Source organism: Fringilla coelebs, assembly GCF_963513975.1.
Source record: "Fringilla coelebs genome assembly, chromosome: 5".
NCBI classification, from domain to species: domain Eukaryota; kingdom Metazoa; phylum Chordata; class Aves; order Passeriformes; family Fringillidae; genus Fringilla; species Fringilla coelebs.
The window spans coordinates 58,284,618-58,307,426 of NC_140033.1; the positions used below are offsets into that span (position 1 = coordinate 58,284,618).

The window sequence follows — 22,809 nt, forward strand, 5'->3', positions numbered from 1 at the left end:
AGGACCTGAAGTTTTCATGGAGGACGTTCTGCCAACAGCAGCTGCTCTCCGGATACTCTTCTGATCCCAGCTGTGGCTGTGTGGGTTCAGAGTTTCCCACATCCCAAGCTTGTGGTTTTACCACCAGGCTACTTGTTCTTTGAAAGCAAGTCTGACTTTTGGGTTTTACATCTGCTCATGTGAAGCAGCCTAATTAATAACCCTGATTTGCGAGATGATCTCATGTTACTCTGTCACATGGATTTTTGTGAGGTTTTTTTTTATTGTGGCTGCTGGGAAACATCCTAATAACCTTTAACGCAAAAATTACTAGGTTACTGACACCTAAATTTGTGGGAGAGGTGGAATGGGGATCATAAAATGTTTCTTATCCCTTGAAGTGTCCAAGGCCAGGTTGGACGGGGCTTGGAGCAACCTGGGATAGTGGCAGGTGTCCCTGCCCATGGCAGGGGGTGGGACTGAATGATCTTTAAGGTCCCTTCCAACTCAGGAAGGGACCATTCTGTGATTCTGTATTTCAGTTACAGGGAGTTATGGTTTTAGCCATTTTAGCCTTTTAATAAGAAATTATGGTTTACTATGCATGTTAACTTGTTTAAAAACCGCAAACACTGTGTTTACTAACTTTTATTCAGAGCTAAAAGTCAAACCTTGCATTTTATTTTGAAAGCTGACCAACTTTATTTGGTTGGTAAGTATCACAGCAGTTCCACAAAGCCTCTGCTGACATTTTCATGATGGATAAAATCACTCTTTATGTGTAACCAGGCACTGCCTGTCCGGGCAGTTCACATGTCCCCTCAGGATGAGCCTGTCCTGAGCCTTATGGTGGCTCTTGTGCCTCTTCCCCTCCAGCTCCCCATGGGCAGTGCTGGAAGGGGGAAACGGTGAGGAAATGCTGGAATTGTGCATATTTCCCTTCACTGCCCTCGAGCGCGCCCTTCCCAGACAGACTCTTCCCAAATGTCTCCTCCAAGCCTCTCCCCAGCCCCAAACCCTCATCCTCTGGCCCCATGGAATCCCACCATGGACGGGACCTCAGTGGGGCACCTGGTGCCACTTCCCTGCTCCAGCAGGGCCATCCCAGAGCACAGGGCACAGGATTGTGTCCAGATGGCTCTGGAATACCCCCAGTGAAGGAAATTCCCAGCCTCTCTGGGCAATTTGTGGAAGTCGTTTTTCCTCCTGCCCAGGTGGAACCTCCTGGGCTCAGTCCCTGCCCGTTCCTCTGCTGCCATTGCCGGGCCCCTGGAGCAGAGCCTGGGCCCTGCTCAGAGCCCTCCCTGCAGACACGGACACCAGGGCTGAGGGCCCCTCTCGAAGCTGGACAGCCCCAGCTCCCTCAGCCGTTCCAGTCCCTAAATCACCTCCGCAGCCTCCGCTCCAGGAGCTCCCTGTCTCCCTCACGCTGAGGATCCCAGGACTGGACACGGGAGTGGCCGGATGCGGTCTCGAACCCGCGGCCTGCCTCTCGGCAGCGGGAGGGCGGTGCCGGCGCTGCCGCAAGGGGCGCTGGAGCGCCGAGCGCATCGATCCGGCCGTCCATCCGTGCATCGGTGCTCGGCTCCCTGGGCAGCGCCCGCCCAGCCCTGCCCGTCCCCCGCCATTTCGCACCGGGACGGGAAGGGAAGGGAAGGGACCCGGAGCGGGAAGGGAAAGGAGAGCAGAGGAAGGGACGCGACGCGGGCACGGCGGGTGCCGGGAGCTCCCGCGGCACGGCCAGCCAGGTACCGCCTATCCCCACCCCGCCGAGCCGGGGCGACCCTCTTCCTTGCTTCCTTCCTTCCCCGCTTTCCCTCCGAGGTGGAAAGCGCAGCCGGCGCCCCCTTCCTCCGCCGTCGCCGTTGCCCCTCCCGTCCCCTTTTCCCTCTCCTATCCCGCTCCCCCGCTGCTCCCGCCGGCATCCCCCAGAGCCGCATTCCCGGTCCTTCCCGGCGGGAGGGGACAGGTGGCCAACGCCCTGCGGGACCCGGCGCTCGCCCGAGACATCCCCCACCCCTCCCTGAGCCCTCATGGAATTTTTTTTTTCCCCCTCACCCCTTCTCGTAAATCCTTAAACCCGGAAAGTTGGGGCGGCGCGGGCGCGGCGCTGGCGGGGGCAGAGGGAGCCGGGGCGGGGCGGGCGATGCCCCGGAGCCGCGGGGGTCCCGCAGGCACGGCTCGCCCGGCAATTAAAAATTAATAAAACCCACCCTAAACTGTGTCGGGGAAGCCGCCGGGAGAAGCCGTGCTCGCCGCGTCCCCTGTCCGCGCACGGGAGGCGCGTTCCCGGCTGTGAGCTTCATCCCGAGGGGAGCTGGGACGCTCCGGGAAACCCGGGCGGGCTCCGCCAGGCACCGGGAGGAAGCAGCGGGGAACTAAATCCCTGCACGGATTAATTCCCTGCACGAAATACTCATTTCGCTTTTCCCGGAATTCAGTGCCTTTTAAATTAATTTAGTGTGGTTTTTTGTTTGTTTTTTTTTTTTTATTTACTTAATTCGTGTTCTTTAAATCTCGGTGTGACCGCTGCCTGCCCGCTTTACGTTCCCTGTGTGTGTAATATTTGAGGAACAGCATAACAGCGTTCCCTCATCCCTTTTTGTCTTGTCTTGCAGGGAGGGAGCTGCTTCCCGGTAATAGTAGAGGATCCTGACGCTGAATGAGAAGGCACCGGCAGCATCCTCGTTAGTGGGAGCCCAGCTCTGCTTAATGTTGGTTTCTTTGTCATCAGGTCTGCTAAAAAATGACAGAGTATAAACTTGTGGTGGTTGGAGCTGGTGGTGTAGGCAAGAGCGCCTTGACAATACAGCTAATCCAGAATCACTTTGTGGATGAATATGACCCCACAATAGAGGTAAACACTTCCATCTCATACTTTTTGTGAGGGGAGATTATCAGTGAATAATGGTGCTTGTTTCCTTTTGGATACTTACCACAAGGACAGGGCTTTATAGTAAAAAGAGCTCAGAGATAATGTTCTGCATTGGAGACAGAACTGCTGTGCTTCTTGATCTGGCTGTGGAACAACAGCTGCAGTAACAAATTACCAGTTTTGATCAATTAAAAGCGCGGTGTTAATTGCCATGCATCCTTGGGCAGTGTGGATGTGTGTGTTTAGGATCTCATGACAAAGTATTTGCAGACTCACTTGACAAAGCTTGGTGAAACCCTTCATAGCTTTGTGCAACCTCTTAAATGGGACGTTTTTCCTTAGATAAGAAGGAAAATTAGTGGTTGTGAAATGTGTGTGCCAGTCTTTCTCATCTCCTATCGCTGGGATCTGTTTTACACAGGGAGAAATGTGTCCTAGGATGTTGCAGTGAATGAAGCAAAAATTGGAGCCTGTTTTGTTTTTTCTGTCTTTAAACACACTAGTGCATGTTTCCCTGTCTAGAGAGGATGTTACAAGATAGCTTCTGGAATGGGTTCTTTGAAATACATTACTAAGGCTCAGTACCTCAAAGTTTGAAATTGCATATAAGCTTTAAAAGTTGTGCTGTTTTAAAGGTTTATAATGAGCAGGCAAGCTCTGCCTTTTAAACACAAGAAAAATACTGGTGTTGTCTGAAATCTCCTGTGGGTCGTTGCATTTAACAACCTCAGACTCTATAAAAGGAGAAATGACACCATAACTTACCCCAGGTTTTTATGTTCCCAGCACTGAAGCTCTGCATCTCGTGACTTCATTTATATGTTTATCCAGCAAGGCACTTCCAGGCTCACTTGAAGGAATCACAAGGGTTTAAATCTGGGCTTAAAATGGAGACTTGGGAAGTGTGTAGGTAGTGATTTTCAGGGAGACACAAGCAGGAGGAGCCAGTGCCCTGAGGTGGCACAAATTTAGTGGCAGCACAAGCAGAGATGTGTTGACTTGAGGTTCTTTCCATGTGTCTTCTTGTCTGTCTCTTGCATGGCCAAATAATAACATCTTGCTTGCAGAAGGTTTTGTGACTAGACCTGTGCAGAGAACTCTGACTTACACCAGCAGAGCAGCTCTTTCAATTACTAAGATCTGAAGTCTTTAAACAGCAATTCCAAACATTCTCTTAAAATCACACCAAACTTTCTGAGAGGAACAAGCCGAATGGGATTGTACTTTTTCCTGCAAAAGGACCTTTGGAGGCTGTTGGTCTTTGATGCTTTTTCATAATTACCTGGGTTTCTCTTAGGTTAGAGGTGTGTTTAGGCACTGCAGAAAGTGCTGTGCAGGTTCCATCTTAGAAGTTGTCACTGTGTAAACAGTTTAGGAACACAGAAACTTAAATGCCAGTATTCCTGGAGCACTTGAGGGATTTTGCCATTCTGCCAGCTGAGTGATTTGAAGGACATTAAATACATTTTTAATGAAAAGTAATAAAGTGGAAACACAGTTCCTTATAGAATGAACCTGCAAATCTCAGAACTGTGTCTTTTATTCATGGAATCATAGGCTGGTTTGGAAAGTTGGAGGGGACCTTAAAGATCATCTTGTTCCCATGGGCAGGGACACCTTCCACAAGACCAGGGTGCTCCAAGCCATGTCCAGCCTGGCCTTGGCCATTTCCAGGGATGGGGCAGCCACAAATTCAGAGCTGTGTCCAGAATCCATGTGTTCTTTAAGAATGACACCAAATTAACTGGTAATTAAGCAACCTAATAGGTTTTACCAGCGTTCCCAGCTTGTCACATGCATCAGCATTCATTTCTGCTCCTTTTACAAGTTCTTGTCTACTAGATCCTGTTCTTATCTTGTAAATTCTGAGGCCTTGGGGATAAAAACTGTATCTTCCTCCTCCTGGTAACTGGCTTTGTGTGTGCTCACACGTGGGTAAGCAATAGTGCCAGCAAGGGCAGGCTGTGATTTGGAGTGGCAAACAAAACTAAAATTTTGGTTTAAATGTTCCAGTTCATGCTTGGGCAGAATCCACTTGATTGAGAAGGGTTGGTGATGGTGCTTCCTGTGTAGGTGCAGTTGTGATGCTGATCAAAGAACAGTGGCTGTGGAGTGGGTTTTAGGCAGTATGAGGACATAAAGCTAAAATTGCCTTGACTGGTAAATAATTGGGATAGTTCAGTGGTGTCACTACTGTTGTTTGCCCCTTAGTACTATTTCTTTCATTGCCATACAGCCAAATATTTCTTCTCCCTGCAGATAATCATGCTGAATAATTTGGGGTAAGATAGAGAAGATAGTTTAGTGTTTGTTGTCCATGGTATATTTCATACTACACAGTTACTGAATAATTCTGAGTATTTCCTGTGATTAACAGAATGAAACTCCTCACTTCTGAAATTCTCCTGTTGTGAAGACATAATTTGGTGCAGCAGAGGAAAAAACACACTAATTACTTAATCACAGGTGCCTTTACAGTGTTAATTTTGCTGTTGCTTTTTGGTGGAATAAACCTAATGATTCAACAAATAACCTGATTGGAAAACGTCAAATTTCAGGGCCTGCTTGAGTGCTTTATTACTTAAATCTGAGCAGAGCAGATGGCAGGGCAGGGGGAGGACTAAAAATGAGTGTTTGGGTGGCTGCAGTTGTTCAGATATCGATGCTTTATGTGTGTTTCACAGTCCAATGCTTTATTTGAAGGAGATGTCCGAGCAAGGATTTATAGCCAAGTAATTTTAAGTGTTTTATTTTAAATTAAATGGGCAGCAACCGTTGTAAATCTGGCCTGAGCAGTTGGGGCAGTGCCCTCTACCGGCCGAGGCTGAGTAAATCTTACTTGTGCTCCCTTCAATTTCTTTCATTTTTTAGCTTTTTTACATTTTCAGGACGTTTCAGCCCTAAATATGTGTCGTCTTTTAAGCATCCCAGAGTGAGATCAGCTTTCCTAGCTGCTTGTCAGAGGTTTTGAAATTGGATTAGCCAAATCCCTCGGCTGATTTAGGAATACTGATATTTAAGTCCGTGTTCTTAAATGACCTGTGCCCTTGTGAAACAAGCACCAATATTTAGTAATAGCTTAGTCTCAGGAGCTGTGATATTTTAGCATTAAATCTCTGGTATAATGGAGTTTTGTGGAGTAATAATTACTTGCCTAGATGGGATTTATTAAGCACTGGGGTTTTTTTAGCTAAATTCCATATGTAGTGTAAAGCTGACATTTCATATCATATTTTCTTATCTGTGCTTGTGAGCAGATGGAATTATTACTCCTTTAACATAATTCTTGCTGGTTTTTATGGCTTGTGAAAGACCAATAAAAGCAGGTTATGTGATCAATGAAATTTTTAAAAGTTACATACTGTATACTGGGGAAAAACTGGAATTTCACATTTGAAGCTGGGTAGGAATCAGGAATTAATCTTCTAGTTTGCATTTTGTTTTTACTTAGCAGTGTCAAATATGAATTTCAGGTTTGACGTTTTGTAAGGGGGAGGGGAAAAAGGCCAAAAAATTTTGTTATTTCACTTGTCTGTAAATCATAAGCTTCAGTTTTCTCTCCCACATCTTTCTTTTCCTTGTGCTTCAAATCCCCTCACTAGGTAGTCACTAAGATTTTCTCCCCAGAGGTAACAAAGCAACTTAGTACCTCAAAATAGTAATTTTTTTATCTGTGCTGTGCTTTATGCTGGTGCATCTTTGCTGGTGCATCTTTGCTGCTACTGCTAACATGGTAGGCAGTTCTTAAAAGCAATTTTCTTTTCTCTTAAAATTTATTTTCTTTGATGAAAATTACTTTAAGCTTTTGTTTTGCCCTCAGTTAAAGGGAATTTCTTTCCCTTTGAAGTCCTTAAGATGGAAAGGAATAGTACAGGCTTTTCAAGAACTGCTTTTCATATTTTTGAACTAGCAGTCAAATTGCAAGAAAAGAAAGTGCAAGCTTTGTAAATATGTCTGGTATAATGATAGAAGTTCTGCTAGAACTGTGGTATAGGTATCCTAGGACATGGGGGACCTGCTCTTGAATGGAAGTGTTGGAATGAAGATGCATCCTTAGGTTTGGGAGATTTTTGTATTTTTTTTCCATTTAAGCAGCAGGCTAGAATATTAATTATATTTTAAAAGGCGTTGGAGCTTGCGTGTTTCTCAGCTGTATCAATATTTAAACATGGCTTAAAAGTTCCTGAAGTAACTTCCCCACTTATTACCTGAACAATGAATTTGCACTTCTGTGAAATAAAGTCTCAAAATCATGTTGGAGGCAAACTTCTGTCTTTAAGGTAAACAGTAAGAATTGTTTTACCTGGTATCGTGAGCCTGGATGGCATTTAACAGTAAATGTGAGGTTACAGAGTTGGTTTGGTTTAAAATACTGGTTTTTTACAGTTATCTCCTGCTTGTTTCTTAGCATGAGCAGCAGGAAAGAAAAGAGTCTCTCGTAAAATTAGAAATGGCTAGAAATTGCCTAAGAGTAGGTGTACTGTGCCCTAAAATGGGTACAAAGGAAGGAAGGTTGTTCTGAATTCACCTTGCAGCTGGCTAGAACTGCGATTTAAATTCTTTAATTCCCTTCCCTTAGCTTAGGTTCACTCCTGTATAGTGTCAGAACAGCAGCAATGTTGTGTTAATCTCGAGCTAAGGCAGCTGAAAGGTGACAGCAGGAGCTTGTGTTCATACCTGTTATTTGTTACAAGAGCTGCTTACTGGGAATAATTCCTGCTGCTGGTTGATGACACCTTTTCCAAGCTCATTCTGTGGCTTTATTTCAAACACAGGGGTGTTTATAGAAATTATTGGGCATGTAATGCTCACCTTCTTGCTGCTAAAGCTGTGTACTCACAGAGGCCTAGCACCTAAACAGGGATGTAATAAAATCTAGCTGGTGGGACTTTGTACAGATTTTAGCCACTTGAGTCAGTGACCTGAAAGCTTTGATTTGATAGCATTGAAATAATTTGTTCTGACATCTCTGTGAACCAGCCCATCAGGGTTTTAATATGGCTCTGTTGGTCCTGGCTGAAAAGCTTCAATTTCAAATATATCAGCTCAACTTTGATAACTTAACAACAGATATCATTATGCACACCTGCCCAGGCATACAAAACAGATTTCCTGTCCCAAACACTGAAGGCTTTTTATTCTTCACTTCCTTTTCAGTGGCAAATAATTTTGGAGTTGTCTTACTTGTGTATTCTTTCTGGTTTATTATTTTGTGCATTCTTGTAGCATAGAATGGGAGACAAATTGTGGTTGAAATAAGAAAATTAATAGATTTTCTTTTATTTAAATTAAAATAAAATTTTATGTAAATTAGCGAGCTTGGTCAAACCTTTTCAGTCGTTCTTATTGCTGGTAAATAATTTTATTATCTCCAATTTACTGATGTTCAAAACCTTACCTGTTTGTGATTAACCAAGGTGTATTTTTTCCCTAGGATTCCTACAGGAAGCAAGTAGTAATTGATGGAGAAACCTGTCTCTTGGATATTCTTGACACAGCAGGTCAAGAAGAATACAGTGCAATGAGGGACCAATATATGAGAACGGGGGAAGGCTTCCTCTGTGTGTTTGCCATAAACAATACAAAGTCTTTTGAAGATATTCACCATTATAGGTGTGTATATGAAGAGATAATCCACCAGCTCTTGTTATTAGGTGGGAAGGGGGCTTGTTCTTCCTCTGCATAATGCAGTGATCTCTCATGAAATAGGGGAAATCTGAAAATTCACAGTATTGCAGCTTATTTGTGCATCTGTTATCTGGAATTTTGGGTAGTCTGAAAATCTGCCTCACTCATAAATGAGGTGTAAATTATTGTGACTTAGTATTCTGAGTCAATATTTACTCAAAGATAAATTCTGTCCATTCCACTGATAAAATTGTTTGCTAAGATGGAAAAACTGAAGCTGTTGTAATTTTACAGACAGTAATGTCAATTGCTGGTTTTGTTTGGGGCTGGAGGGGGAAATACCCGGGGAATATTGTGAGAAGAATAACCTGTGTGAGCCCTGATGCCTGAGAAGGACAGACACAAAACCAGAGCTCCAAAATGACAGTGAAAACCAACTTGTTACTAATTTCTTCATATTATCTTCTTTGAAATAATTAGTTAAGAATTCCAACTCAGGCTTTCTTGTCAACTACACTAATTTAGAAATAGAAGCAGTGATTACCATAGCAGATCATTTATAACTTAGTACCTTACTCTTATCCTGAATTCTCCCTGGGTGTTCTGTTAGAAGCCAATGCAATTCCCACCAAAGATCACTGAGTTCATTAGCATCTGCCTAAGGTTAGTCCCAAACATGTGTTAGTCTATCCACAGTTAGGTAGTAGTAGTAGTAATAATAATAGTCTTAGTAGTAGTAATATCACAAATGGGTTTCCTGTGGCTTTAGAGGAGGAAGGGAAGAAGGCAAGAAAGATGTTGGTGTAAGGGGAAGAAGGAGCATACAGGTTTTCATGAGGAATTTTTGGTTTTTGAAGAGAGTTGCAGATTTGCATAAGAAGACCTTCACAGTTGATTTCAAAGAGTGTTGGGAGTTGAGTCTGGAATTTTATCTGTGCATTGACAGACCTGTGGGTGACCTTTCAGGCTTGAAGCTGAACAATCATAAAGAGCTGGAAACAGTGTCTATTTCAATTAGGGAACACACTGCTAGATTATTTGGGAAGGCAGAAGTAATGAAATGAATGATTTTTATTCAAGATTCCTCACAAGTACATCTAACATCTTTCAAGATCCTTTCTAACTAGTGCTTGAAAAAACTTTCCAAATACCTCTCCGTAGAGAGCCAGATCAGTGGTCTTCAGAGTTTTAAAACCCCTAAGTGCAGAATTTTTAATGCTGTCTTTATTTAAAGAACAAAATAAAATCGCAGCCTCCACCCAAATCCAAACCAAAATCAAGACAGCAGACATAGAGCTTTTGGCAGTATTTTGGCAAATGAATAGAGTATTGAGAGTTGAATATGAGAGGTAAGTAGTAAGATTAATACCAGAGTTTGTTAAGCTTATTCTGATATTAGCTGCTAAAAAGCTAAAAAAAAGTTTTAAAAAACCAGTGTAATGACATAAACCTCTATAGTAGTTTGTAAAATGTCAGGCTTTTGCTTGGTTGGTTGGTTTGTTTTTGTTTAGTAAGATGCTAAACTTGATGGTGAAGCATTGGTCAATTTATTGTTTAGTGGCTTTCAACAGTGCGTGTATAGTAGATTAACATACAGAATGATGTTCAACTCTGTTAATTTAATGTTTTAACTGTTTTAAAAACTACTATATAATACTTGTTAAATGCAGTCTTCTCTTTTTCTTTGTTTTTAGGGAACAAATAAAGAGAGTTAAAGACTCAGAAGATGTCCCAATGGTGCTAGTAGGAAACAAATGTGATTTGCCTTCCAGAACGGTAGACACAAAACAAGCTCAGGATTTAGCAAGAAGTTATGGAATTCCTTTCATTGAAACATCAGCAAAGACAAGACAGGTAAAGCTCAAAACTTCCCAGATGCAAAGGCAGAGCTCTCACCTGAATTACCATAATGTTAATTATTCCAGGAATTGACATTTGCTTAGTCATAGCAATGGATGCGTTTCTGCAGATAGGAAATCCTTGGGGTGTTTCTTCTTTCTGTCAAATTGCTTATAATTGGTAATTGTTTATTGATGAGTGATTGATTGGCTTCAAGTGGGCAGACTCAGAGTGACACCTGGCCTGCTGTTGCTCTCTTCTGTCAGTTGGTTGCAGCATTCTTGACCTTGTGAGAGGTTTTAATAGAATAAAAGCACTCCTGCTTAGAGGTGAAATGCTTTTTTCCTTTAGCAAGAGGATTAAACAGACAAGCAGCTAATTATTTTATTCTGATTTAAGTGTTTTCATTAATAACAAAGGAATATTTCCTTGAGGCATTGATTCTCTTAATTAGGGGGACATGCTTGATACACCTAAGCAATTGACCTTAAGGCTATTTTTGAAGTTCCTGAATTAGTTGTTTGTGTAAAATGATACTTTTCCTAAGACTTTACAGCTCACTCTTGGTCTGTTGTAGCTCACTGGCCCTTTCAGTGCCTCTCTTGGGCTGTGTGAGGACACAGGTGACAGACATCTGAGCTTTCAGGAGAAGAGAAACTTTATGGATAGAAGTGGAATTGGTTCAGTCCTTCTGGAAGAAAGCAATCTTGAAAAGAAAGAAGGACTGAATCTTGAAAAATGCTGGTTGGTGGTTTCTCTCTAAAGAGCAAAGATTTTACTGTCAGTACAAATTAGAACAGGCCTGAGTGACTCCTACTCTGCATAATCAGGAGTGCAGGTTGTGAATCAGAAATTCAGGAGGTAAATAAGGGCAGAATGCTGCTCAGAATTTCTGTAGAGATCCAGCTACATCACTTGGCAGAATTTCCTCATAGCTTGTAAGGTATTTTTGGAGCTGAGAAATGAATTTTTTACTAGTGCAAGTTTGCTCCATCCACCCAAGTTTTTGACAAGTTGAAACCTGGGCTAATTAGTAAAACATCACAAAGCAATGCTAACTTCTGACAACAAAGAAAGTCTGTTAGGTAGGATTAAAAAAAACGAAAGCAGAATTACCAAACTTGAATGATGAGAATAAATTAGGCCACACAATTGTCCTGAAGAAGGGGGGCACACAAGTGGACTGAATAATGGCAGTGGCTTTGTTTGGAAGGTGCTGTCATGTAGATAGGAGGGTGAAAAAATAACTCTGAAATTACATTTTAGGTTTGAAACAATAGAAGTGCTGCACCAACATCTAGGTTTTACTTTGTTCAGTCTGTCTTACACAGCATCAAGCTTTGTTGGGGAAATACTCCTTTTGCATAGCCACTTCTGTTAAAAAGGATATTTGAGAACAGAGATGCCCAGTAGACTGTTTAGAACCTGTTGGATTCAAAAAGTAGGCACCACTAGGGATGGCTGCTGATTCTTTCCCAGTGCTGTTCAGAGCTTGTTGTGCTATGAAATTCCTTCATAGGATGCCATGTAAATAAAATATTTTTGAGAAGAGAAAGAACTGCAATTTAGTTATAGCAAGAGGATCTAAATATTAGTGTATGTGATTGTCTATACATGTGTGTGTGTATGTCCATAGAATGATTTTTCAGTCACACTGTTATATATATAAATATGTGTATGTATGTATATATATACACACACACATGCATACACACCTTCTACAAAAGTAATTTTAAATTAGGGGAGCCAAACCATTTTGGGAGCTGCATGTGGCCCATGGGCTATAGTTTTATTCACTCTGTGTCTAAAAGTCAATATATTAAATAAAACTCTGGTCCTCTGTGTCCTCATGGAGACCTTCCAAGTATGAACAGATGCAGCTGGTGGTCTTCTGGAGTCTGGAAACTCTGCCCTGAATCTTTCAAAGTAGAAACCTTCTTTTCCATTCCTGTCCTTGCCAGCCACCACATGGAAACATCATCACTAATGCCCTGCTGAAAGGCACCATTTTCCTGCCTCTACCCTTTCCTGTGCCCAGTTCTGCTGTAGCTCAGAGGGAATCAGAAATGTTTCTGCAGAAGGAAACTGGGAAGGTGGAAATAGGAGGGAGCTGTCAGAATAGACTTTTTTGATTGCCAAGACACTTTTTTAAGAGAATGGCCTTACATGCTCATGCAGGATATGTCTCACTTCAGCTAAGTTTTTAAGATTTTCACAAATTCACAGGCAAGGACAGAAAAGAATATTGAAATGAAGTACAGAAATAAGTTGTTCTAGAAATTAGTGTGTTTGGGTTCTGACTGAGAATAAAGATGTGAACTTCAACTCACAGCAAGAAGATTGTGTTTTACGCCAAATCCCTTTGTAATTTCAAACAAATCATTGAATTCATCAGTGAAACCTTGCCTTAGTGGGCCCTACAGCTTGGGTATAAGGCTACAGATTATTAATATTTTCAATTGGACCACTGACTGAAATCACTATAATGTAATTTATGAAAATTAGTGGTAGTCCTGTTTCTGAATGTAAACTAGGGGCAGTACTGGTGGTTTTATAAGGCCACAAGCATTTACTCATCCTTTCACAATCCTTATGGAGAGGGGGATGAATGGCTTAGGTTTATTTTGATTTCTGATTTTGCTTATCTCTGTTTGACATAAGCTTTGTATTCAGGTTCTTCCCTGTCTACATGAGCATGTAGCTCCCAATATTGTCAGTAAAATCAATAAGAGATGGGGGACAAACTTGATTTATCCCCACCAAAGCTGCACCTGCCATTCTTTATTTGGCTTCTTTGCCTGGGAGTTACACAGGGCAAAGCTGTAAGGCCAAACCATCTCAATGTCGTTTGACTGTAGGGCTTTGTTTCCCTTGGAACAGTTCAGCTTTCCTGCTGGTATTGGATTCACAGGGAAAGCAGATGAATGAGCATTATTGCAGGCATAGTAAAGGGTTTCCCAGAGTTTGAGGTCTCATTTAGAATACATGCTTAAACTCACTTTTGAAATGTGTAATGAAGAAGTTGACCTAAATCACCAGATTGCTGTTTAAAAACCATTTTGGTTATTTAATCTGTCTGATGTCCAGTGGGTTAGACCCCAGCCTTGTGATCAAACTAAGTTGAGAACCTGTGCCTGGTCTGGTGAAGTAACTGGGGCAGTATTTACAGAAATTCATTCCTACATATCAGTTAAAATTCATGCTTAACTGGTAACTTAGTTTGCTTGAACCATTTTTTTAGGGGTTTGCCATATATGTTTAATGATACTGTATCACTCCAAGCTGTTTTTAATCCAGTTCTTGTGTACAGGTTTCATCTTAAAGCTTTGTTTTCAATGAGCTTTAACTTGGTCAGACTTTTTACATTGGGGTTGAGTTTTTCCTTGTCACTTGCCTGTTGTAAGGTAGAAATTTTCTGGAAGAGCTTAGTCCTCCCCCAGGGACAAAGCTCCAAGGGTAGAAAGTTTTGGTTGCTTTTCGGAGATCAGCTTTGATCAAGTGTTTAAGGATGGGCACAGAACAGTTTTGAGTTGTCAGGGCTAACTTTCATTAGGTTCCTTTAAGCACTATGAAAGTGGAACTTGGGAAAATTCCTATTTGGGATACTTTGGTCTGGATTTGAAACAGTCTTTCTTTGCACATAGCCATGTTTTAAATGGAGTGTTTGGCTGTCATTCAGGAGGCAGAAGCACCTCAAAAACATTGCCTCAAGGTCCTGGGTTCCTTGGGCTATTTAGATTTTGAAGTTTCTAATAACAGCCAAAGGGTATTTTTGCTTCTTCCTCTGACAGCTAAAAGAACTGGTTAGTCCCATTTTATTTGTATGGTCATTGCTTCCTGAAGGAAAAAAAAAATACTAGAGAATCTTAAATTGGTATTAAGTTTGTAGGATTGGCATCTGGCTCTTTAAAATGTCACCTTGTGCTAATGCTATAAGCAAATATGTGTCTGTACAGATTTTCTTTCAGAATAATCTTTTTCAGCAGGGTTCATAAGTCTATTCTTGGTGGTGGCAGTAATAGCAATTTCTTTTCTCACTCTGTATCTCTCCATCTCTCTGCATTGCTAAAGCAAATTACAGCTCCTACTGGTGATGGGAAAGTTGGCAATAAATGTTGACTCAACAATTGTTACCTAATTTTTCATGTGAAAGCTCCAAAATCAAATTACATCTTTCTACTGCAAAACAGATTTGCAAAAATGTTGATTTTTGTACAGCCTGTGCTTTGGCACATAGCAGCTGATCAATGTTTGCTCTTTCCACTTCAGAAAGAAACTTCCATTCCTTCCAGCTAAACATGGAAGTATGAGCTTTACTTGGATTTTGCCTGTTTTAGTGGTTTTCTTTACATTTTGCAACCTGACAGACCTGGAATGTAAGACTTATCCATACTTGACTACATCCCGAGAGGGCACATTATGCATATACAGGGAAATACAATCCCGGAAATTAATCTAATTCATTTAATCTTCAAATTGAAGAGGCTGTAGTTCAGAAGAACACTCAAGGAACCCTTAAAGTACAAGGATTAAGCAGCAGTGTGTTATAAATAAGTGTTCAGTGTGATAACCTGTGGCACAGGTCATGCAGAATGACCCAGTAAATGCTGGCTGGCTTTTGTTGTTCAGGGCACAATATGAAGATGAAATGGAGAGAGAATTTATGGAAAATCTGCCAAATAGAAGCCCAAACTGTCCATTAGTAGTAATAAAGCTTTGGGGCTTAAGTGGTTGTGCTGCTTACCATGATCATCAGTGTGTTGAGGTTTTATTTTCAAATGATGAGTTTGTATTAAATTAATAACCCTGTTAATCTGATTGAGGAGACAAGTACTGAGATTGATAGTAAGGCAGAGGAGAGATTTGCTCTCCCCTTAAAAAGCTGCAGTGGAACATTTTTCATCTTGTTCTTATGAGAACATCCTCACAGATTGATCTAAATTTTTAAATTTATGCATAGATACAGCACCAGCTCTAAGTTAAAATATTTCAAAATTAGTGTACCTCTTTATATTCTGTTTGGTTAAAGATGTCTTCATTGTCTGTACATTTTTTTTTTTAATGCTTGTAGTATAATGTCCAAGTGGCCTAAATGCAGAGCTGCAGAAAAATAAGGTGTGAGACCGGAGAACTAAAACATGTAGCTGTCATCCCTGGAACACCTGAGGAGCATTTCTGCAGCAGATTAAAATCTGAGCAGCAGAACTTCACAGATTGTTTGCATTTAGTTGTTGTTAAGGCACCCTCGTGGTTGCTGAGTCCTGGCTCAGAGGAACAATCAGGTGTGCCTTGCTGATGTAACAAAGCTCTTAAAGATTACAATAATGAACATTTGCTGCCATGGCTCAGATACCACTTTTCCTAAATTTAATAGCACAGTGCTTGCTTTATGAAGTTAGAAGGTTTAAAAGCAACACTGCCCCAAATTTAGTATTCTCAGAAAATTTTATTTCCTTATAACCACTTAGGAAATCACCTGGAGGGACTTTTTTATAACTTTGTTAGCTTGATCCATGGATTTTTGCAAAGTTCTCCTGACCTAAAGAACAGAACATGAAGGAGCTTGCTTTTCTTTGCCCAAAACAGTAACATGTTCTCACTTTGGCTCAAAACTGCAAGTGGGTGGTTTAACTATGTGTGTTCATAAGTACCCCCTAGTTGACAATCTAATAAGGTTTTGTGCCTCCTGCATACATCCATGCCCACAGAAATGTGGGAATATTCAGTATCACAAGCAGTATCATTTTCAGCAATGGAAAAAAAGAAGTCTTGCTCTTTTTTAGGCCCAGTGTTACCATGCACAGAAGAAAAGCAGGGCTTGAAGCACAGATATTCACGATAATTGGTAATCAAGAAATTAAATTTTTATCAAGCAGCAGATGAGCAAGCCCAGCATTTTTAATTCATAAATGGAGCTCCATATGCTTCTTTCAAGTAAAGCTCATAACTTCAGTGGTTTTGTTCTGGTTTTTTCCCCTTCCATGGGTGTCCCAGTTTGTCTCAATCATTAACAAAGCCATTTTTAAGGAGTTGTGTTTTACAATGCAGAGAGTGGAGGATGCTTTTTATACATTGGTGCGAGAGATCCGACAGTACAGAGTGAAAAAAATCAGCAAAGAAGAAAAGACTCCAGGGTGTGTGAAAATTAAAAAATGCCTTGTAATGTAACAGGGTAAGTTTGTAATGTACCAGGGTAAGTGTTGCAAATCACTTGCCAAATAAAACTGATTGAAGGTGTCTTGCCAATCAGACTTTTTGTGGCTAATCAGTGACATAATTTCAGATATAAAACCAATCACATTTCAGTATCCTCAATATGGATTTGCTTTGTTTCGTGGGGTTTTGATAAATGGATTAACAAGAAGTCTTTACTGCATATTGAATTTTCCAGCTGGGAAATGGAGGCACAGTTCTGAGTGGGAAGAAGTTAGGAGGAAGGAGTTTTAGTAGGAATATATTGCAGATGCTGTTGAGGTGAATATTGGTTGAAGCTTCAGGCTGATGAACTGAGGGAACAAGATTATAACACAAGTCCTCCTCAGATACAGAAATAGGAGGTTCCTAATCCAGCAAAACAGTATTTAACTGGTGTACAGGATTTTTAAATTCTCAGGCCCTTCTTTATGCCACTCTATTTTTATCTTGTTCTTCCCCAGCTTAAAAAAATTACCTTTACCATTTCTATTTTTTTTTTGTCAACTATAATGCCATGAATGATCCAGATTTGGACAAAATAAGGTTTCACCTTTTTTGAGAGCCTTTACAAGAGGTGGGGGTGAAGGAACACCGGAGGAGGAGGAGAGGGTGGACTAAACCAAAATCAACAAGAAAGCACCAAAAAACCCCAATACCCAAATTATCACAAAATCTTTTTTTTTAATCTATGTATTCTGCTGTAGAAAAAAAAAGGGAGGAGGTGAGGACAGAAGAAACTGGTACAGAAGAAGTGCTTGTCTGCATTATTTCCAGTGCTTTTGGAGCAAACCATTGGAGCAGTTCCTTGTAGATATTCCTGTCCCATTAATTCTTTACCTCCTTCTGCACCAGTGCAGAGAGTGAGTTGTTACTCCTTATATACTTGCCAAATGGGGGATAACCTGGAATTTCCCATTCTGTAAAAGAAAAGCTGTTCATTTTCCAAGATGTGTGTTTGTACTTCAGAATATGTGGCAGAGAAGCAGTAGCATTTGGGTTGTATCCTCCAGAGACTGTCACAGTGTGGGAATATTCTCCTCAGTGAGGGAGTTTTGTTTCTCTTTCTGGTGAAGAAGTTTTGATTCATATCAGTTTTTACTAGATCTGCTCAGGCTTGTTAGTCTCAGCTTTTAAGTGATGAATGATTGCTCAGAGTTAAATATTTACTTTTTTTTTTTTTTTTTTTTTTTTTTTTTTTTGAAAGAAAATGGTGGAGTCCATTTTCCTGGAGATGTTCAGGAAATGACTGGATGTGGCACTTAATGTCATGACATAGTTGACAAGGTGCTGATCAGTCAGAGGTTGGACTTGATGCACTTGGAGATAATTTTCAACCTTAATTATATGATTCAACCAATTTGTGACACTCTTTGCATCACAGGTTTCCATTGCAAGAAACTGGAAACTTCAGTCATGAAGCTCCCTAGTATTGCATCCAAATATTACTAAAATTGATGCCATCAAAACACCTTGTTTGATCCTTCCCTGCTATCAAAAAACAACAAAGGGAAGCTGGGCAAGATGACTTTTGATAAGAACAATAGAAATTAAGTTGCTCAAGCCTTGTAGCCTTCTGGAAACCAACTTTGCAGTCACTTGGTGTGTTACTGATGGAACCATACCACAGAGTAGAATTTATTTTTTTTAATACTTGAAAGATGCTGAGTCCTGTCTGCTTTCCCTTCCTGTTGGGAGAATGTGAATAAGATGGTGGGAATTGTGGTTTTCAGTGGAAGGATTTTTGCAGATTGTAGAGTTTTTATTTATGTCTCAGAACATAAATGGCTTTCCTTCTGCCAGCTTCCTACTTTCTAGTGATGTCCAAGAGAAGCATTTTTGGGGGGGGGTTTCATACCTTTTTCCCCCCCGCCCCCCATGTGGGAAATCTTCTGTCAACAGTGGACCTGCACCCTGTTTAGAAAATAGTCTTGGATCTAAGGCTCTAGAACTTCAGGAGTCTGATTAGGGAAAGAATTGTTTGGGTTAATTCCTTAGTGAATTCTGCATGGTACTGATGGCTGTTTGCAGCAACTTTGTATTTAGGGAGTTGAGCTGGAGGAAGCATATTCCAAAATTATTATGGCACAGCTGTAGTTCAGTAGTGATTTGAGTGGAATGAAAAGTCTGATATTTAAACCAGCCTGGCTTGTATTACTTTTCAGACAGTAAATAAATGTATTATTGCAGTCTGATGTGTAGCAGGTGGCTAAGGAGAGCAGCACCTGATGGTGTGAGCCTTACAGCTGGAATTTTAGACTTCAGAAATATTCATTGTAACACAGACTGCAATGACAGCATTCTGTGAATAATCAAGCTGGATGGTTCAGGGTGCTTTTCTCCTTCTTGGAATATTGTTTATCTTCTTACTGCCTGTGGGATGCCTTCCTAAATTCTATTAGTCTTGCACGAGGAAACTGAAAACTTTGACTGCCCAGACTGCCATGAACTGCTGATACTTTCCAAGAGTTTAATTCCTTTGGCTGTTACACAGTAAAGCAGAAAGGAAAAAACATTTTTTGCTCTATTTGTAATTTCCAGCTAGCAGGGAGAAATTTCCAAAACTCCATGTGAAATCCTCAAAAGAACTAATTCCGTGAAAGTGTCAGATTTTTTAAATAAAAAGCACACTACAAGCATCTAAATAATGTAATTAAGGTTGAGCTGGGTTAACAGTGAAAAGTTTGAATTACAAAAGTTCTAAATTTGAATTTAAAAATGCCTAAATTCGTGATTCAAACTGCAATTTAATGGTTTCTCTCCATAGTACTACAGAGGTGTACAAATAACTTCTATTCCTCGTGACTGATTCATGTGTGTGTATGTATATATGCATTATATACTAAAAAAATATAGGAAAGAACTCCTACAGTTTAGAACTTAAGAGTTATTTTTGGCACTGGGATTTTAAGGAATTCCAAATTCCTTATGATTTTGGTGTTTTTGCCAGCCAGGTTTGTTGCCCAGTCTCATGCGTGCTTGTGGTGGTGCTGCCACATCTCCAGCCTTCTCTGCAGCCATGGGACCATGTGGGGCTCCAAAAGCAAACTTGGAGCCAGGAGCAGTACCCTGTGGGGTCAGTCCTGCTGTTTCTGTTCCCTCTGCCCTTTGGAAGAACAAGGGCCAGGAGCAAAGCCTGTCAGTGCACCTTTAGTGAGGTTCTGGGGTTTAGTTCTGAGCCTGCACAGGGAATTGTGAGTTGCTAATCTGAGCCTGGATTTAGTGCTCTCATTCAGTACATCTTAGCTTCCCCAAAGGCTTGCACACAATAAGGGCATTGTCAGAGGGAGGAAGGTCAGCTGCCTGCAGTCCCTTCCTGCTGAAAGAGCTGACTGGAAAGGTTGGCAGCCTTTGATCTCACAGCATTGATGCCTTAGGGACCTTCTGGAGACAGAGTATCCACTGCTTACATTTAAAATTTAATGGGCAGGCTGAAAAGTGAAAGACCTCCCTTTACCTTGTGTTCTCCACTTCTAACTCACAAGTGATCTAAGCATAGTTTTGTTTGTCATGTTCTATTAATGACCTGAATTGAAGATGAATTGTCGCAGGACCAAACATAATCAATAATTAGTGAGGCTTGGTCTACAGAGGTGTAAATGCAAGGATGAAAGCCAAGTCAGTTCTGTAACCTGCTCTGGTGAAAAGTGTCCCTGCCTACACCAGGGGATTGGAATGAGAGGCTCTTGAGGACCCCTTCTAACACGAACCATTCTATGATTCTGTGTTACAACGTATGCTGTATTTAACAGATCATCATCTTACTAGGTAGAAAAAAAATGTCAGCCTTGATTGGGAAGTCATGTGCTTAAAGGTTCATGATAGCATCTGGGTATTACTTTGTACAAGTTATTTTGTCTGCTTTTATTTTAAAACAAGTTTAATGAGGGAAGATTTCTTGTTTGAATACTTAAATTGCAATTTTAAGTGTGCCTCATTTGAAGGCACCAACTGAAAGCCAATTCTGAAAGGTGGTTCTGTAAGGCCATGTGAACAGTCTTGAGCCATGTGAACCATGTAAGTTGTTCTTATATGGTTCTTATGTTTTAAGAATGAAACTCTTGTTTTATCTGTTGTGACTCATTCTTAATGCTGTGCTCCTCCTTAGTGCTGAGACCTGCAGTGGAATCATGAACTGTTGCTACTTCTATAGCATTTTCATACTTGAACATTGCTAAATATTCTCTTTATGCATTAATGCTGAAGCTGTAAGCAAAATACACTACTTCTCTCTAAAGTAATACCAAGTATCTTTAATTTTCCAAAAACTAATGAGTGACATGACCTTCTGCAGAAATAAGGCTGTTCTCCCACTAGGCATGCTGCATCAGTTTTATATTGGTCAATAATGCCTAAAAATGTAGAACAAGTTGTTTGCAAGGTCCTGTAATGTGCAAAAGTGTGCTCTTAATATTGGGAGATACACTGCCAAGGACTTTGTGTGTAAATGTTTTATGAACATGAAGATTTTAAATAAATTTAGATTGTACTGAGTGCTGCTTTTTAAGTGAAGCTATTTCACACCTCCTTGTTGTTTGGGCTTTTCATGGTAGGTTTTATCACCACTTGGAGTTTGGCTGAAACAGTAATGAATTAAGTGATTTTTGGATTTTTTTTTTTTCCCAGAGTTCACTTTAAGTTCTTTACTGTAGTAGGCATAGAGGAGGAAATAACAGAGTGTTGGGGTTTTTTCTGGCAGCTTGAAGGCAAACTTGTGAGGCTGACTTTCTAAACCTGGTTCTATAGTGGTTCATTTGGCTGCTGTGACACAGTAACATGTCTCAAAGATACAAGGAGTAAGGCAGCAAAGAATCAAGGAAATATTTCTCTTAAGGATTTTATAACCACCTGTACTCAAATTATTAAATGTAAAGGCAAGACTGACAACATAAGTACTTTAGTGGGACTTGTAGCAACCTCAGAGCAAGGCCGTAAATTGTTTCCCATAATTAAGTTGTAACAAAGTACATCATCCAACATTGTACTTGACAGTGGTCCAAATCAGCCTTTTGGATATGCTGGTATCTCTAGATCAGAGTTAATTTTGGTCAGCTGTAATTACCTCTGAAAATAATGAGAAACTACTCAGTGTGAACAAATTTCAGCTTTTGTGTCTATAGCTCAAATCTTGGAGCTGTGGAGATTTTAAGTGACTATCCAGCACCAGAGAGAATGTGTTTCAAGGGTCCTTAAATTTCAAAGTGAATAGAATGATTTATCAGATAACTGATCATTGGGACATGGGATTGATTTGATTGATTGATTTGCATGTGTAAAGATTTATAAAACTGTGGTGTGATTACTATACCAATGTGCCTGAGAAATGATCGGAATGTGTGGATTAACCATAACTATGTCTTTGGTATTGAATTATTGGTACAAATACTAGAATTCATATTCCAGAGCTATTTATAGATTATTGAAGCATAAATAAAGATAGTTAATGCTCACAACTTCCCTGTGAGGCCCTGGCACAGGTTGCCCAGAGAAGCTGTGTCTGCTCCATCTCTGGAAGTGTCCTAGGCCAGATTGGATGGGGTTTGGAGCAACCTGGGACAGTAGGAGATGGAACTGGAGGATCTTTGAGGGCCCTTCCAACCCAGTTCATTCTATGATTCTGTGATAATAAATACTCATAACCTAATTGTGAGGTGTTACTATATCTATGCACACTCTGTATATGATACTTTTCCAGCCTGAGGTGGGGCAAGGTGTGCTCTTGGAGATGGAGATGAGGGCAGCACACACTTCATTACCTTCCTTCCCACACCAACAATGGAATTTCGCCTGTGGGCACCTGTGAGTAACCTGCAGGATACCCAAATCCCAGTTTAGGAGCAGCTGAGCAACAGGGCAGCAGGTGTCAGCTCCTGCTGGCACCAAAGCAGGTCCCTCAGGTGGTTGTGTCAGTGCTGCTCAGAATTCAGAGAGGAGCAGGATTAGTCCTGCAGCCAGGATTCATGGTTCAAAGGATGGCAGGTGGGCAGCAAAATGTGCTGATGGAACCCCCCCTCACAGGGCCAGGGAGGGACACACGCTGTGAGTCTGAACCTCATCCTGATTTGTATCTTCTGTGTCTTTTTAGGGTGTTGATGATGCCTTCTACACATTAGTTAGAGAAATCAGAAAACACAAAGAGAAGATGAGCAAAGATGGTAAAAAGAAGAAAAAGAAGACAAAGACAAAGTGTATAATTATGTAAATACAATTTATCCTTATTCTTAAGAAGTACTGAAGTAATTTTGTACATTACACTAAATTATTAGCATTTGTTTTAGCATTACTTTACTTTCTGC

General features: G+C 40.9%; 1 protein-coding gene across 1 annotated transcript; it reads left to right on the forward strand.

The window, feature by feature from the left end:
- Window positions 1–1,593: 1,593 nt before the first annotated feature.
- KRAS (KRAS proto-oncogene, GTPase) lies at window positions 1,594–22,738 on the forward strand (the record flags this gene model as incomplete). The annotated part of the gene is given in 6 exon segments (XM_084206898.1): window positions 1,594–1,727; window positions 2,598–2,836; window positions 8,289–8,467; window positions 10,177–10,336; window positions 22,599–22,668; window positions 22,671–22,738. Coding segments are annotated over 5 exon segments (588 nt in total). The 5' UTR covers window positions 1,594–1,727; window positions 2,598–2,725.
- Between the last annotated feature and the right edge of the window lie 71 nt (window positions 22,739–22,809).